At 43.3% G+C, this 17,884-nt stretch overlaps 1 protein-coding gene across 2 annotated transcripts in view; it reads left to right on the forward strand.

The window, feature by feature from the left end:
• babam2 (BRISC and BRCA1 A complex member 2) overlaps positions 1-17,884 on the forward strand; it is a 70,912-nt gene that overhangs the window by 16,399 nt on the left and 36,629 nt on the right. For both annotated transcript variants that reach the window (XM_076749315.1, XM_076749314.1), the window contains exons 5-6: positions 1,841-2,035; positions 4,621-4,695. In XM_076749315.1, the coding sequence (XP_076605430.1) occupies positions 1,841-2,035; positions 4,621-4,695 (270 nt within the window). The remainder of the gene's footprint in view (positions 1-1,840; positions 2,036-4,620; positions 4,696-17,884) is intronic.

Raw genomic sequence — 17,884 nt, forward strand, 5'->3', positions numbered from 1 at the left:
GCTAATCCAAGTCAAAGACATCCTGCTTTTGACACCTTAATGTAATGGGTATTTAATGGTTACAGTATTTCCAGCACGTATTAATCCTCCCTCCCACTCAGTACGCACCAAAATGCCTCTCTGTTCCAGTGTGCTCATCATATAGGTTGACCTGCATTTCGCTGGCTCGAGTGCTGCAGCACAGCAGGGAAAAGCAGCGATGAACTGCAGTCACACATGTGCCGTGACATTGCAGTTATGTCACCAGGTTGCCTCCTGTCTTTTGTCTACTCACAGTTTGAGCCTGCCAGCAGAATTTCACTTTCAGAATGAGTTTAAGGAAAGGAATCACTTTCGTTTTCAGCAATCAAAGGGCTGCAGAACGACCTGCGTTGTGCCCCCCAGACGACTGGAAGCCACTTACTACCATTTATATCTCTGCTGCCATCATCACCTCCATCCACATCCTGTCAATGTGGAAAGATAGAGATTGGGCCATTTTCTTGAGGCAGCATAAATCTGTTTAAATTAAAAGGCACAGTCATTTCAAAGTCCAAGCAGCACACGGAACTCATTAAGCCACTCAGCTTTTTTTTTCTTGTTGTTGATGTTTGTTTGTTTTGTTTTTTTTTGCCTTGGACTTTGTTTGCGTGCTGTTCTTCTCCATTATAAAGCTCTCACCCATTTGTCTTTATTAGACCTGACATGTTTCCTGCAATTTATTTCTGCACAGCATTGTTTGCATTAATTATAAGCATTTTATTTGCCGCGCATCAATGGACAGGTTCCCCTTAAGATAGGAAAGTTCAGCCTGGTGGAGGGTCACATGTGGTCAGTTCTGCTCACTCATATGTGACAGGTGGTTGTATGTGATTGTAGTTTTGCCCTATGAATGGTGGGAGGGACAGTCTGCGTGCACCATTTAGACATCGCAAGAGGAGCTAATGATTGCATTCTGATAAAATCGTCTAAATAAATTGTGATGTATATCATCATGCTATAAACTGCACCCTTAACACTCTTTAGCTCTCAATGAGTGTGGCAATAAAGAAACATTGCAGATGAAAGAGGTCTGCCTCAGTACTTTTCCATATCAATCTAAATCACTCTGTGCAACAGGACATCCTTCAGCACAACCCTTTCCTTCTGATCTGGTAATGGGAAGTACCCTTTGTTAGGATTAGGCTATTACAGTGACATTTTCTTTCTTCCAGGCTCAATTTTGTTACCTCTGCTATGTTCCTCTCAACCACCCCTGCGGCTGCAATAGCACATTTTCTACCACTAAAAGAAAAAGATGAGAATGAATAAACATTCTCATCTTTTCCCAATGTTGCCTCAAGTGTCATTCAGAATCTTGAAGGTTGTTGAAATTGATCAGCTCTCTGTAGGTTTTCATCTCACCACGTGTATGCCAGTTAATTCAGAGCAGATGTTTGAGTGGCGTCTATCTTTCCAGAATACTGGAAAGAAATGAGCCCACGGTCAAGACAATCGGCAGCATAAAGAAATCTGCCCCTTTGCTCCAGTGTCTTCTCAGGATGTTGCCATTACGGCGTTTGAAATCTTCAGTTTTGCTCAAAGCGTAGCACCCTGCTTGTTTTTAATGCCATATTGAAATCTCTTATTGTGCCTGAATTCAGTTTAGAGGATTTCCTGTAAAATCTACCCCACCAGAAAATGGAGTAGATGCCAAATAAGGCTGCTAATCCTCTCAGTTCATTTGCTTTCTGTAATTATAATAATGGTGTTTTACAGTTTTACATGCTAACATGTTGTTAACATGGAACAAAAAAAAAACAAAAAAAGAATGGTATGTCTTATGTTTGTCCTTATGCGTCTTCCCTGGTGTCTACCTCAGCACTTGGTCCAGTGGGATGCCGGCAACCCAGAATGTTTGCTCCAGCTGGTGAAGGAGCTTATCCAGCAGTACCACCACTACCAGTGCCAGCGTCTGCGAGAAAGCTCCAGGCTGCTCTTCGAGTACGATAGCCTGCTGGAGGATCCCAACTATGGCCGCAACATGGAGATTTATGCCGGGCGCAAGAACAGCTGGGTAGGCAACTGTTTTAATGACTTTGTTGTTTGCGATGGCCTACACTTTACAAAGCCAAAAGTCATGGGATGTATTAGAAAATGCCTCAAAGAAACATTCTTCACGTGTTATTCCTGTAGCTTGGCCAGTCTTGAGCTGAGAACGCCAATAGTCATGATTATTAAACATCGAAATAAGGTGGAATGAACATGGTTTGACTTATATTAGGGCTGTCAAAATTGGCCAAAAATGACATTTGCTTATTCCTTCTGAAAAACACACATAGGTTCAAATCATTCAAATATCTATGTTTGCACATTATTCCCATAAGAGGGCAAACCAATACAATGAGAGACGTACTACATGTATAGATATATTTATTTCAACATAAACATGTCATTTAAGAGGTCTCCATATGTACACTTCACAAGAAAAACAAGTAAACTAATGTCCGATACAGTGTTGTTGAATTATTCGCTCGTATTAGCTCGACCTGCATTACATTTTCAGTCAAGGAAAGTGACGTTGTGTGTGGACTTTCCAGTTGGTGCAGGTCCACATGTTGTGGAGGACTTTAATGTCCCGAAAAAACTCCCGAAATTCCAGTCAGATGTTTCTGTGAATATAGATCCTATTTTCCTGTTTTTGAGGACACCAGTTTTTGAAACTGGTCCAGTATTGAGCAAGAGTGCAGCAGTCTGCAGCCACAAAACGAGCTGCAGTGTAATCCCTCCAGGCTTTCGCACACTGTCAAAGTATGTCCAGTAAGTGTTTGTTTTTGCCAATGATACGCTCAGATTGCTACAGTAAGCGTTCGACAATATTATGGAAAAGACTCTTGAGAGACAGACCTTTCACTGAAGGGTAAGATCCGTTTTGTTTATCCAGAAACAGCCTCTATATCATTCTCACCAAACTCCATTTACAGAAACAGTCATTTTAGCGTTGTAAAACACATTTCATTCAAACTCGACAGAAACGAAATAAAGTTCACCAAAACCTTCTTGGTTCATCTTTCACTGTTCCAACAATCACCTCTAACTTTGGCTTGGTCAAAATGAACTTTTAATTCAGTGAATCAGGAGAGGAGCGAGTGAGAGAGCGGACATCAGAGAAGCAGCGAAAAAACAAAAAAAAGCGTGTCACATCGAACTAATCATTTTCACCAGGCTTCATGACCGGAAAGAGTTCAATATGTTGGATGTCAACAACAACAACAGCAAAAAAAATCAATTGAAAAAATTCAATTTATTGAATCAAATTCTTACACATAATTGCACACAGTTTTATATGCAGGCCTCAGAGGAAATCTCCATTGGAAACAGCTTGTAATGAAACTTTCAGTGCAACTGGACAAAAGAACTTGTGTCAGACATTTTAGAATCGTGTGTTTTTGATTTTAAACTTTTTTTCTTTTTTACCGTTCACAGTATGCCGCCCCATGGTACATGATGTCCAGAGCATTGTGCCATCATGTTGGCATCTGTGTGTCTGCATGCCTGTGAATAGACACTCATAAGCAGTACAAAATCCAAAATTTATGATTACACTGTGTTTTTTTGAGTTACTGCCTGCATCTGCACATTATTAAAGGCAGCAGAACTTTAAATCAAAGTACAGAGTTTGGACTGTTTGAGGTGTATTTGAACAGAGATCTGTCTCCATAAAATGTGTTTTACTAATGAACTGTGAACCTAATGAAAGCGATAATTAAACTAATGGCCTGACTAGCATAACCTTTTTTACTCAGTGTATCACAGTGGGACATTGAGCATATCAGGTAAGGCATCTTAATGAATTGGGAGCTCTGAAACAGCAGGCCCACAGTGTCTCATAGTTAAGTGATGGGCGCTCCGATAGTCGGTTAGTTAAGGCACATGTTATTACAACACAAGAGGATTTTTTTTTTTTTTTTATGCTGCAAGGGAGAGTGAAACCATAAAATATAAATACATAAAACATGACCACAATAAAAACACAGTGAGTCAGCTGAAGAAAGTGTTCATACTATACACAACACAATAAAAGGTCCATGTGATGAAAGCAAGACAGAGAGCAGCAGTAGGAACAGAGATAAGATGAAGTGCTCAGCTGAGAGGGGGACCAAGAGGCAGTTATGCTCTATTAGAGGACAAAGTAAAACTTGAACCTGTTGCACCTAATTTTTAGAGACCTGTGTCTCTGAGCAAAGGGTATGATGTCCAGAGGATTTGTTCTGACATGGCTAAGTTGATCAGTGAGAAGGTGGGGACTGATTCTACAGTGGCCTCTGCAGAAAATACCGCGTTTGTTGCCTTTTTTCTTGCATATTGCCTCAGTGTTTACATCAGAGCTCTTACCTTGGTACTTATACTGACAATAAGTACAAGTGTCTGTGTAAGTGTCAAGGTACTTACAGCTCTCTGCAGTCTCCGCTGTTCTTTAGGCCTGAGGAGGTGGAAGTGATTTGTCTGTCTGTCCATAACCATAGCTTTGGTTTTAGAAGACCCAGAGAGTGAACATCACAGCAGTCTGTTGAAAATAATTCTATCTGCAGACTGCACTGACAGGCACCATGTTCGTGTGATCTGTATGTTTCACACTTACCTGTGTTTCTTGTTCTTCAGACAGGAGAGTTCTCAGCCCGGTTCCTTCTCAAACTCCCTGTGGACTTCAGCAACATCCCCGTCTACCTCCTTAAGGTAATTACCAACCAAACCCCACACACGTTTTTGCTCATAATAAAGCTACGCTCCCTCTTCACATGACGCGCACACGTACAAAATGCCGACCCGCAGACGGCTCGTTCGCCTCAAAGTACACTTTGTCGTGCTGTGCGATATTATAAGTCTTCAGTCATTGACATGTATGTGTGTCCATATGTTTCCATATGTGTAATGATAAAAGCATGGGTTGATCTGCAATGCAACTTTGTGTGTGTATGCGTGCGCATGTACACAGACTCCAGTCTTGGGGGCTGTGAGTTGACTAATCAGCAAGCCGTCACTCTCGATCTGCTCTGAGCTGCGTGGTGTCTGGAGGCAGCTTAGCCCGAACACTCTCTCTCCCTCTCTCTCCCTCTCTCTCCCTCTCTCTCCCTCTCTCTCCCTCTCTCATCAGCGATTGCCTTTACCCCTCTCTCACTCTCTCCTTTATCTCTAGTCCTCTTTTCGCTTTCTGTCGCTCCCCCCCCCATCTTGGACTGCCTGCGTGCTGGAGGCCCTGGCTCTCTGCCCTTTTCCAGCCTGGCCTCTGTTTGTGAAGGGAAATGATAGTAAACATAAGGGAAACAGCAACCACCATCAGCCTCACATCAGCCAGAGACACGGGGACCCATGTCTCTGAGACCTGAGACTCGTCTGTCTCTGCAGGCCTGGAGTGGACTCACCGAAGTCCTGTTTCGCGGCTGCATTGCTGGTCATGGTAGATTTTTTTTTTTTTTTTTTGCTTTTATTGTGTCTTGAAGCAGGAAAGTTTCTTGACTCAGCCCTGAGGGGAGCTCTATTGATGACTTTTTTTTTTTTTTTTTTTTTCAAGCAACCATGCTGTCACTTTCTGGAGGTTTCTGTGCAAAGGCTTTGAAAAGCAAGGCAGACACACTGGCACCTTTAACCAGTGGGTGGTGGGAGCAGTGCAGCCATTGACACAATACTGTCGAAGGAGAACTCTGTGATATTCACTGATTTTATTAGAGACGAAATCTTGGATATGGATGTACGTTCCTGTCACCATAATCATATCATGTTCTCTGCTTTACATGCGCACACAGACGCACAAACACACACACACACACAAACAACACACTTTCACAGTCTTATGCTGTATTTGGCAGCTAGGGTATACATAGTATCACCATGGGAGCACTAGAAGACTAAGGAAGAGTATCGACTGGCAGAGAGGAAAGTAATGAACATCAGCCCACACCTTGTCCACCTACGCATTACAGAGGAACAGGATTATGAAGCATATAGGCTGGACTCTAAGAACACAAATGTACTGTACGCCAAACCGATGACCTGAATTTTCAGTTTGACAGTTGTCGTGCAATTAGTTCTGTCACTGTGAATGCCGTCTGGATTTTGGTGCATTGCACATTCCTGCTCTGCAAGTAATTCCATACGATTGTGGAGCAGTCGGAGTGCAATTAATTCCCCTTTGCAGTGACTGAGCACACAGATATGCCCTATATATTCACTGTAAAGCATTGCAACCAGAAGTTTGTTACGTTGAAAATCCGACACAGAGGGCCAGATTCAAAGTGGACTTTGGGGCTGTTTTCCAGCCACGAACAGGAGTCACAGCTTGTGTCATTTGTGCAAGAGTGTGCGTGTTAATGATTATGTATAGGATACATATTAACATCATTTTATGAGTAATAGCTTTTGGTTAGTGAGCTCATAGACATCCCAGCACTCCTCTGTGCTTGCTGAGCTCTCCTCTACTCGCAGAACGTGTCAGGAGGGCAGCAGCAGGTTCAGTCCAGGACCTGACTGTGTAATGAACTCCTGCCTTAGTAAATCAGGCGTTGAGCATGTGCAGATTGTGGCCGCAAACTCGCTGAAAACTGCTGCACACATTTCCATATTTGCCATTTACTTAGTAAATCTGGCGGTTTTGAATTGATTAGCAGATTCGCTGTGTTTTTTTGGCATCTGCTGCGCAAGAGAACACCAACACAGACAGACAGCAGCATCGCTCTGCTTCATGGGGGTCTGGGATATGTTTGACCACATATCTTTTGCAGTGTACGCGAAAATGTGTCCTGATGCGTCTCAGCCAAGGACGTCATGGGAACATCTGAACGGTCTGAAGCGGTCAGCTGGACGCCTTGGAGACGCATGACAGACACAGGTGTGAATGGTGGTGTGTCTCGACTGTCCGCTTGTGTTCCAATCACTGAAATGCATTTTAAAAGGAAGTGTAAGCAGGATCGACACAGCACGGGCGTTCGAAAGGGCGAAAGGCGCACATCCACGGTAGATTGTGTCTCATAGTATTAGAAACCTCTGATAAGCTTTCAGAGTTGTGGATCCGTTACTTAAACTGAAATTCCGTGATCCTATTTCACCACCTTGCCGGTACCTGAAACAGCACGCCCCCACCAATGCAACGCAGCCCCCCGCGTTATTTTAACACAGGGCTGTTTTCGGTCTGAACGCCCACCGAGCCTTCAAAATGACTTCCAACCTCGTCAATAGCGGGTCCTTTCTTTACGAAAAGCACTTCAAAAATCAAAAAAAAAGTTGATGCTTTTCAGGCGGAATATAAGCCATCAGCCAGGTACTGTAGGTAGAGGTCAGACTGTTGACCCTGATTTGAATCAACCTCCTCATCAAATCCATGGATGTCCTTGCTTGAGGAGGGAGGGTTTGGCACTGAAGCGGAAATCTGTTCAGACATAGGCTACTCTGCACTGCTCGTGAATGCCGAGATGTTGCTGGTGGGCGCAGAGCTGTGGAGGACGACTGTTACCTGGAGCGAAGCATCTGCGTGGTCTGAGCTCACCACAGTGGACATGTTTACCTTCCTGCATGGACTGCCCAGCCTCGGGGAGGGGGAGGAATACAATTTTTATTTCTTTATTTATTTCTTTGTTTTAAAGGGGGCAGCCCGTCATAGTCAAAATGAAAGAGTTGGAAGGACACCGAGCGGAGATGAAGGCAAGATAGTGAAATGCACACAGATGGATGTTGGCAGTTTTCTTCCCCTTTAAAGGGCGCGTGGTCCTCTTGGGCACCGTTTTAGTGTCTCATCCTTTGATCTCTGGGTTGTCGACCGTTTGAAGTAGCTTTTACTCATACCCTCTCATTTAGCATTGGCCTCTGACCTCCCACTGCATAGCGTGTTTGGTCAGGTCTTAAGATGTGATCGGTGGTTGCAGTACAATGTGTCTCATTTGTTAAGGTCTGATTAACATATTCATTCTGGAAGGCTATGAGAGACAAAGGAAACATTTGATATTTGGGTGCAAAGCTTGCTGCCGAGTGATTCTACCCTGCACTTCTCATATTGCTTCATGCTTCGTATTGATTCTCTTTTTTCTAATTACGGCTGTACCATTTTTTTTTAGAATATGTCCCTTTTGCGTCTCAGTCGAGGCTGTCTGTCCGTCGCTCTGTGGAGTCTGTCTGTGTGCAGCGGCGGCTTGCCTCTAAGTGTCCACACTGATCTGCATGGAGTGACACCACATTCGTGACTGAGCCCTCTGCTTTCGCTTCACTTGAGCTTTGTTTCCCCCACAAGCACTGACCCATGTCACCAGCTCCAAAGCGACTGCGGCGTGTGCACGCGTCCGTCTGTGTGTGCGTGCGTGCGTGTGTGCGTGCATGCGTGTGTGTGGGCTTGGCAGCCAGCTGTCATTGATCCAATAGGATGTTTCAGGTGACCCAAGTCTTGTGAACTAACTGATATCTGTTATGTTCTGTCACTCTGTGTATGTGATAAGAATATAAAACTGTTTCCGTTGAGGTGCCCAAGTAGTAGATTCAGAGCTGAAGAATTGAATTCTATCAACAGCAATCAGAACATCTATTTCACTGAATAAATTACTCAAGAGACAAAAATCTTCAGTCAAGTGGATGTCAAACCTTGTAACCTCATGTGAAATGTCTGTTCAAGCACTTGTTTGTTAATGAGTTAGATGGAAAGATTAATTAAAGGTATTAAAGGTAAGGCTACAGCCAGCAGCCGGTTAGCTTAGCGTAAAGACTGCTTTCCATACGACTGTCATTTTTGCACTTCAGTTTTGGTTCAGATTAAAGCTAAGACATGTAAGGTGTTAAAGAATGAGCTTTAGAGGTGCTGGTAGGCAGAGTGGGTTACTTTTGGACAGAGCCAGGCTTGCTTTTTCCTCTTTTTTTCAGTCGCTAAGCTAAGCTAACCGACCGCTGGCTGCAGCTTTAACTTTAACATGTGAGCGTGGCATCGATCCCCTCATCTAACTCTCTTCAAGAAGCCCATAAGTGTACTTTCCAAAATGCCGAACTATTGCTTTAAGGACAGATTTAAATTTTTTACATTTTTGAGCCTTTTTTTATCCCAAGCTTCTCTAATGCCCGGCAACCGGCATCCCACTCCCCGAGGTCAATTTTGCTTCCTGCAGAACTGACCTGAGGGAGGGCTGCACTGAGCCCTGGGCATTCCTGTATCCTTGTTGTGTCTGTGAAAGCTGTGCATGCTTCAACAAGAGCACTTACATCTAATTATTTTTACTCTAATTATTTTTGGTCCTGCATCCTCGCCCCCTCCCCCCCTTATACACACACACACACACACACACACACACACACACACACACACTTTAACCTTCTGAGCTCCACAGGCAGCAACTGACAGGGGAGGGTCAGGGTGAAGCAGAGCCCTGGGCTCGCGTTCTGTCTTTTCATTTGTGGTGCCAGCGTCACTGACTCGATTATTTCTGTACTTCCTTTTCATTTCCTGTCTTGTTTTTTTTTTTTATTCTTTCATCCAAATATCAACTCTTGAATTAGCCTTGAGCTAATGTTGCTTTCCCAAACAGGTTTTTTTTTTTTGTTTGGAAAAGTGAGAAATGTAAAACAAAAACTGAATGCAGAAGCGGCACTTAAATTGAAAATGAATATCTAATATTCACGTACTGTCACTTCTATTTTAAGTTGTCTTTGCATGTTACGGTCTTGATTATAACAGTGTTTAAGTGGAGGCCATCTGGGTCCTGACGTTTCTCATTTTAATAATATTTCCTGCTCTGACTATTTAAAGAGCTGGAAATCAGCTTCAGTAAACACTTCACGGAGGGGGACAAAACATGAAAATTTCCTCCTAACGATGCTCTTAAAACATGCTCCTGCCGCTCCTCAGAAACAGGAGGGTCAGAGTGAGGACAGATTGGGGTTTGCTCCAGAATGCAGTCTCACTGTGGGTGCACAGGACACGCTCACATTAGTTGGCACAAACCAATAATACACCTGCGTACTTAGTGACTTACGGTAACTTTAAGTCACGTCTGACAGCCTTTTGATAACAGACTGGTAAAGAGGCTGCACACAGCTCTGCACTGTAGCTGCTTTAGGAATAGTTAAGTGCTCAACCCCAACAGCTCTTGGGTTGTTTACGTAGAAAAACGGCTCAAATGCATGTCCAGCAATACTGTGTTGAACATGTAATTTGAATGATTAGCCTCTTCTCGAAGCAGCGGCCTCTTTACACAGTGATTTTTCTCTGCATGACTCCAGCTATGGCACCGCCACTAAAAAAAGAAAGCATATTCCCATAACCTATGGCCTGTTAAAGAGTTTTCTGACCATTTTAGTGTTAAATGGGTTATGAAGGGATCAAACCGGAAGCATCACTTATAGCATGAGGTCAGCATTTGATCACTTAAGGGGCTGATTAAGTAGGTGTTGTTTACACACATCAATTGATTTCAACAGCCCACTCTTCACCTCTATGTGTTTGCTGATGCTGTGTGTCTCAAAGTGAGGTTTTAAAATAGATGCAGAATTTTAGTCCATCACGGCCACGTAATGAACATCATTAACAGCAATTGATGGAGCCATTATTTCACCAGTAATCTGCAGAGTTTGCTGTTGAACAGTGATGCTGTTTGTCACCCAGTTTAATTGAATTTCCAGCAGACCTGACTGACGATACGCCTTTGTCATTGCACCGCTGTGGAAAACGGCTTATTATTCCTTTAAGATTTATGATTCTCATACCGTTGTGCTCAAATTTGAATTTATGCAGTGGAAACGGTTCATTTATTGTAGTAGTTGTGTTACAGAGTGCGCATTGCCTTCAGTCGCACGCAGTAATGCTTTGTTCGAAAACTCAAGAAGTAATTTCGCTTGATTATTGCAGCATAAACACAGTGTACATGTACGGGCATCACCGGTGCACTCAGCTGATTAATGCATTTCTGTGCAGGAGGACATTTAGGCGTCACATATTAAGGTACCAGGCACTCCAAAACCCCAGGAACAGTGTCGGTGTGGGTGATGATTATGGGGTGGTGACCACAGGCAGAATTGCAGGTCACATGACTATTGGGTACGCACAGAAACTGCTCTTTGCATTTTCTCAGTCTTAGCCATTAGGTCAAATAGAGTTATCTCAGTGTATTATTTTGTGCCGTCACATTCTTTAGTTTTTGCCAACCAGCGTTCCAAAACTCCAAAACATTTAGTGTACAATAATATGAAACAGAGAACAACAGCAAGTCCTTGAACTTGAGAAGCTGGAGCCAGAGAATGTTTTGAATTTCCTCCTCACAAATGATCTTAAATGATCAATCTTTTATCCGCTTTTTTGCTGGTTTAATTTTTTTGTTGTTGATCATGAAATTGATGAATCGAACTCAGGTATGAACCCATCTTGGAACGCAGTATCCAGTACTCTTAATACATCCATGGATGGACATTAATTTTCTGGTTATTTGTACAATTTAGGTATTAACTGATTTGGTTTAAGGGTAAATTGTCATTTGTCGCAGTATTCCACTGTTTTCATGTTTATTCTTTCACAACAAATATCATTGCTTTCAGTCAAATCCTTAGCAAAGACAGCAAATTCCCTCGATCTGTGATGCGTTGGCCCGATGCAGGACTTTCAGCCATGATGCTTCACGTTCTGACTGGTGACCCTCCAGGCGACCCTCCTCTGCACTAACCTGAAGTTTCTAGAACTTGTTTAAAGCCGTCGAGTAAAACTCAACCTCAGAATTACCAGAACTCCAACATGACATCTACAGATTGCACCCGTATCACATTAAACCATGGGAAAGAGCGGAAAATCCTTCAGAGCAGCATTTATAGTGCAGTGATTTCCAGTCTTATCAATGTGAGCACCTGAGTACTCCTTTAAAAACACTTTAACTCAACACCTCCTCCTTACAAAGCCCAGATTAAGGGAGCTGGAGAATGACACAAAGCCACTTAATGTGACGGCCTACACCACTGAATCACCACTGGTGATGGACCACATTTTGGGTATTCCGGGCCGGCAGTCATGCTTGTTTGTGTGTTTGTCCCTTTTCTGTGAGGACACGGTGGCCACCGTAGCTTTCCAAGACATAAGCCAGAAAACCTCCTCGGTTTGCAGCAGCTGCGGTTCCCTTACCTTTCCGGTTGCCACATAATTGTTGCTCCTTTCTCAACCGCTCATGAGGCTTTCGTTGCTGCGGTTTTCTGTCCAGCTTACGTCCCCCTCTGCGTGGCAGTTGGGCTTTTGGAGAAGTGGTGGTTGAAGATAGCCTGCTGCGTCACATGATGAGTCTTTCACAACTCCCTGCACAGACCTGGAAAATAACACAGTGGCCACTGCATGCACACGTACACATACATGAATGAAGACACAACAACAACATCCATTAGGGCTGTGATTAAAATGTCCCTCAATCAGCCATTAGCGCTGCCTCTGCTGTCCATTGTGTTATTTGCTGTGTCACGGCCGCAGCAGGGAATTCGGCGACACCTTTGTGTGCTGTGCACTTTGACTGCATTATTCCACCGCCAGTTTGACCTGCTGATTGTGGCTTTTACCACATGGCTCCACATCAGGTCAAAAGAGTTGGTGTCACTCAGTGGAGTGAATTGAATAGAATGAGCTATTACTGGATTATGCAGTGTGAAACAGACTGATGTGTGACCAGTGGTGGTGATCATATGACAAAAGGAAAAACAAAAACATTACCTAATGGCTACCTTCCACCCATTAGCATTTTGTATTTCTATTCTCAGCCTTGTGTGCTGCTTTGAGAGAAAGCTCGGGCCTGTGCGTGACTGTTGAGCATTTGGTGCCAAAGCAAGTGGTTGTAATTTGTGGCCTTGCTGTGCCCTTGCACGGTAAACACTGACTAAGAGCTCAGGAATCTTAAGAGCTATAAAATAATTGCAGGTTACTCCCATAATGCCCAGAGTGTTCTGCTCCATGCCTCAGCTCTGCCTCTTCTGTCTCATCCCTTTATTTTTCTGCACAGCCTTTACTGCTGCTGTGCAGAAACATGGTGCTTCTTCTTCTGCTGCATCTGTTCTGTTTGGTAGTATTTACCTGATGACACCAAGAAAATGATTGAGTCCCTGATGTTTCATTACGGTTTACCGAATGTTTACCCCTCTGCTGAAGGTGTTTATGATGCGTTTTTGAATTGCATTCAAGAGTTAAACTCATCATATTGTTAAGTAACTGGGGATTATAGAGATGGATGGAGCAATTTTTCATTTTGATATGAAAATCTGTCCACATAAATCCTTTTTCAGATGAATATGATACAGTAAAAACATTGCTTGAAAGATTTTAAATGAGCGGTTACTGTCCTCTTACTCGTGCTTGTGGTGGGGCTCGAAGCCAAGGCCGCTTTCGCCAGACACAGTACGGTATCTGCACTGTCACGGGACTCTCTTTGACGAGAGCAGACTGTGTATTTTGATTTCTCACTTGAAATCTACATTTATTGCTTCCACTATTAAGAATGCAAAGCCGATCTTCAGCTGCGTTTTGAATGAATTCAGGGGAAACCAAAGCATATCAAGATGCATTCATTTTGTGTTCCTCGTGCTTTTTGAAAGTTGTGTTGCTGAGTGATGGAGTATCTGTATAGCGCTCAGACATGGCATTTAGTAGGAAAGCAAGTTGCCCAAAAGACATCGTCAAGTAATTGCCAGTTTGGGCTTCACTAATGCAGTGTACCAGTGAAATCTGAAAAGGCCAGCCACTGCTTCCACGCAGATAAACAATTATGTGGCTTTTAAATGGTGGATGTATTATAGCTTTGTATGCTCTTGAAGATGAATTTAAATGTCAGGCGTAACAGCTCAAAACAGAAATAAGAAGTGAGATAGTATAAAGTGGTAGAATATGAATTTTTATTCTCCAGATAGTTTATCTTTTGTGTATATATATATATATATATATATATAAATTTTTTTTTACAACAACTGTTATGACTGATCAGGCCTTTAGTTGATTTTTTTCCAATCGTTCCAATCATCAAATGATACCAAATATGGGTAATATCTGCTCCTTGATGACTTTGAGTCCAAACCGATGGCAGGAAATGCACAACCCTCTCCTGAGTTTGCTGACACAGTAAACTGAAACTCCTCTGTTGCAAGAGGTTTAGATGCAGTTGCAAAAGAGAAGGATACAGTGGGTCAGTGGGTTGTGGGTTATTATCTAACGTGAGTGTTACATCAGTCGTTGCGTTGACGGCAGGATGAGAAGACCAGGGACCACTCTGATTTAGATGAGTAAAAAGAAATGTATAGACACTATCAAATCCTCGTTATTACTGTTATTGGCTGTTTGTTGGAGTCACAAAGATCAAATTGTCTAATTCGCTCTCTATTAGGAAGTTTTTGCTATTAGTGTTGGGGTCTGCCATTCCCTCACAGGACTCATGTTAGCTTCACACACATCATGGAGTCACGGGAAGCGATGCGTGCGTGTGATCTTTGCCGACTTGTTCTGTTCTATAAAACTTCACCTCTATTGAAGGTGTGTTAGCCACGATAAGAAACCTTGGACGCTGAGCCTGAATGTACCTGCGGTTTATCGATTGAAGTCTGTAATTGTTCGTGATTGAGCCTCCTCGTTGGAGGTCCGGAGATCTGTATCTGATTCGTCTTGTTCGCACACTCTGTTGATTTGAGAACCCTGCTGTGATTACTGCCAGGTGGTTTAACATCTGCTACTCCGCAGCTTTAAGCCCTCCGTGTGACACAATGAGAAAGCTGAAGGGAAACTGGATGAAGCTGATCGTGTTAATGGGAACCTGCTTTCATCTCATTGGTTTCAGACGGTCACGAAGAAAGCGCAGTCAAAGAGCACCTGTGGACTCGCGTGTAAAGTTGATAGGCTGTGTTTATACTGTATATGGAGTGTTTTGGGGGGCAAGCATCACAGACGTACACAGTATAATGTTTTTAATCATTAGCGCATGCGTCTCATCCCTGCGGCCTTCCTGAAAAGCACCTGTTCCAGACAAAGCATTTGATTCAGATTGCCGCTGCATCAGCAAACATGTCTGAAAAAGCAGGTAATGTGATTGAAGGAAGTGCCGTCCCAGTTCACATGCAGTACTTTTTAACACTTGCAAGTGCTTGCAGTGCCTCTGAGGGGGTCAGTGTGGTGGGTGGACATTGGGACTGGACCAAAGAAAACATCATGAAAGCCGGGTGTAGCTCTCTGGAAGCTCCAGTTCTCTGGAAATGTCTGAGTTCTATTTAAAGCTGGTTTCTAGTGAAGTTCAGATGAAACTCCTAATAGGGAGTGTTTTCTCATAATAGCATGCAGTAATGCATACTGCACTAATTAATCACACTGATCTACAGTAAATGGCACTGTGTACAGAAGTCATGAAGAGCGTGAGGTCATTGTAAATGACTGCACACTGTGACTCCAGCACATGGCCAGGAATAGATATGACTGGGCACGTAGACAGCTGAATATACTGTAACGTTCATCTAAATCCTAAAAGTAGAAAGCCCATGGAAACCAGAAAGTACTTTATCCATGTTCTTGTAAATATCAATTTGTGGTTCGCGATGCCCACACCCTGAAACACCCGGAGAGCCAAATGTAAATATTTGAGCTTGATCTTTCAGTTATGACATAACCATTACTGTTAAACTGCAGTAGCACCCTGCTGCTGGCTCAACGTGTTTTTAGTTTCTGAGAAGGCTGTTTTTTTTTCATGGTGTCATTTGATGTATTGAACCAGAGATATCTGAGAGCTATTTTACATTTGCACCCCCTTCATAGGTTCGTAGGTTAAGTTTGTAAAACATGAATACTCTGAGCATGTGCTTTGTTGCACCTGCTAGGGTGGGGCACCTTAGAAAATCACACATATATAGGTGTGCCAGGGCCCTGCTATTGTGCATGCTTGGTTAAAGGTAACCTGTGGAGGCTTCTGACCACCACTGGTAGTTGTGTTATGGAGTAATGTTTTTATCAGTGGGTCTTTGTTTGAGACACATTGCCCTGCTGAGCCGGAGAACCACGATTTCAGACATAAACATTTCCACACCCGCCATTTTAAAGATCATTTTATTCAGTATTTTTTGCCTTTATTAGACAGACAGCGAAGAGGCAGACAAGAAATAGGGCACAGAGTTTTAGACGTAGTGCATATGGCTAAAATCCGGGGTCTTTGAGGCCTCTCTCACTCTCACACTTGACTGCAGGTCAATGATACTGCCTTGTTTTTATTTCTTCACTCATGAACATATTTCATGTAGCACAATAACTCGCTCCTCTCTTCTGTATTTCATGATTTTGCACTGACTAGTTGTCAGAAATGTATGTGTTGCACTACTGCAATGTCCATAAAGACTGGTGCCAGTCATTAGCCTTGCAAAGTGTTGAGATCACTAGTCTAAGCTAGCGAGTCTAGCTAGCTTGACCTGTATTACTGTGAACTCACAGTTAGCATACAGTTAACTGCAGGAGTTGATGTTCAGTATTCACACACATAGAGTATGCCGACCTCATTTTACAGTCCTTAAATGCTTTTAGGTAATGCTGACTATGTAGCAAGGGAATGCTGTACAGTGTAACTCTACAACCTCTGGGCCTATTTACGATGAGTAGCTGAAAACACCTGTGCAAACGTGCAGACCCTCCGAATTGATTTTTTCTTCAGGTAAATCTGAACGTTTCGGAAGTTTTCACTGTTTGCATTCAGGACATGTAATGAAGCCACAAGTGTAAAGGTGACAAGGTCAAAGAAGGTTCGGTTATTTGTTTGCTTTGCACGTCCTCACTTCCTTCGGTGCACTTCCATCCAGTGACCCATCACTGGCGGCAACAACCCTGGTGTTGCATTGACAGATGGGTTGTCAGAAAGGTCGTGCCCCGAGGTGAGGGAGTCAGGCACTCTCCATCATTCCTTGTTGTGACACATGACTGGTGGCACCAGAGCCTCGCCGCATGATGAGGTGGTTAGCATCAACAGAAAACGTGAGCTCCTTGACCTTTTATTTCTTTTACTGTCTCTCTGCTTTGTGACTCGTTATCTTCTCGCCTGCTTTTTCTTCTCTCCCCTCTGTGTTTTTCCATTTCCCTGTTTTAATTTTCCTGTCATGCAGCGCTGCCATTCTAAGCTAATAACCATCAGAGGTGAGAATTCATCAGACACCTTGCTGCGCTCACATCCCATTGATGATGACACACATTTGGCCTATTAAGTCTTTCTGTATCATATCATAACTAGGTGTGGGACCGTTTGCGGTGACTAATGCCGCTGACGCTGGTGAATTGATAATTGTTTGCACATGATAAACAACATATTCCTCACTGTAACTGAGTCATCTCTTGCTTCATGATGTCATGGCAGACATGCAATCAGGGAACATATTTACTCAGTATGTCTCATCTCAGCGATGATGACACTTGGGCCCGTTTGTTTTGATTTGATTATCTTTTTTAATGTGTTTTTGTTGTCTGTTGCTTTTTTCCTGTTTGTTTTCTCAGTGTTGTCTGCACATATGCTGGAAACATACAGTGCAGTACGTATATCCAGTGAGTAGAGCATTTTCTGATGTGCTTCCATTTCTGCCTGCCTGTCGAAACAAACTTGCCCCCCCTTCGACTGATGGTCTTTACATCCCCGTGAGTCTGTATAAATAAAGCAGGAAATGATGAAAGGTCACGTGTCTTCCAGAAGACTTCCTCCACCTCCCTTTGTAGTGTGGAAGTAAATGGGAAAGAGATTATTTAAGGAGATGAAGGAGAGCACCTCAGCGTCCTCTGTGGAGCAGGGGAATTACAGAGAAATCACAGCCTTAGGAGGGGTGGTTAGAGAGCACAGAGCTCAAATCCACTCCCTAATGCTCCAGTGACCCCAATATGACTCCCTGATACCAAAGGTCATGCCCGCCTCCTGTCTCCCTGGGCGAATCTGTGATCCACAAT

Source organism: Chaetodon auriga, chromosome 14, assembly GCF_051107435.1.
Source record: "Chaetodon auriga isolate fChaAug3 chromosome 14, fChaAug3.hap1, whole genome shotgun sequence".
Lineage (NCBI taxonomy): Eukaryota > Metazoa > Chordata > Actinopteri > Chaetodontiformes > Chaetodontidae > Chaetodon > Chaetodon auriga.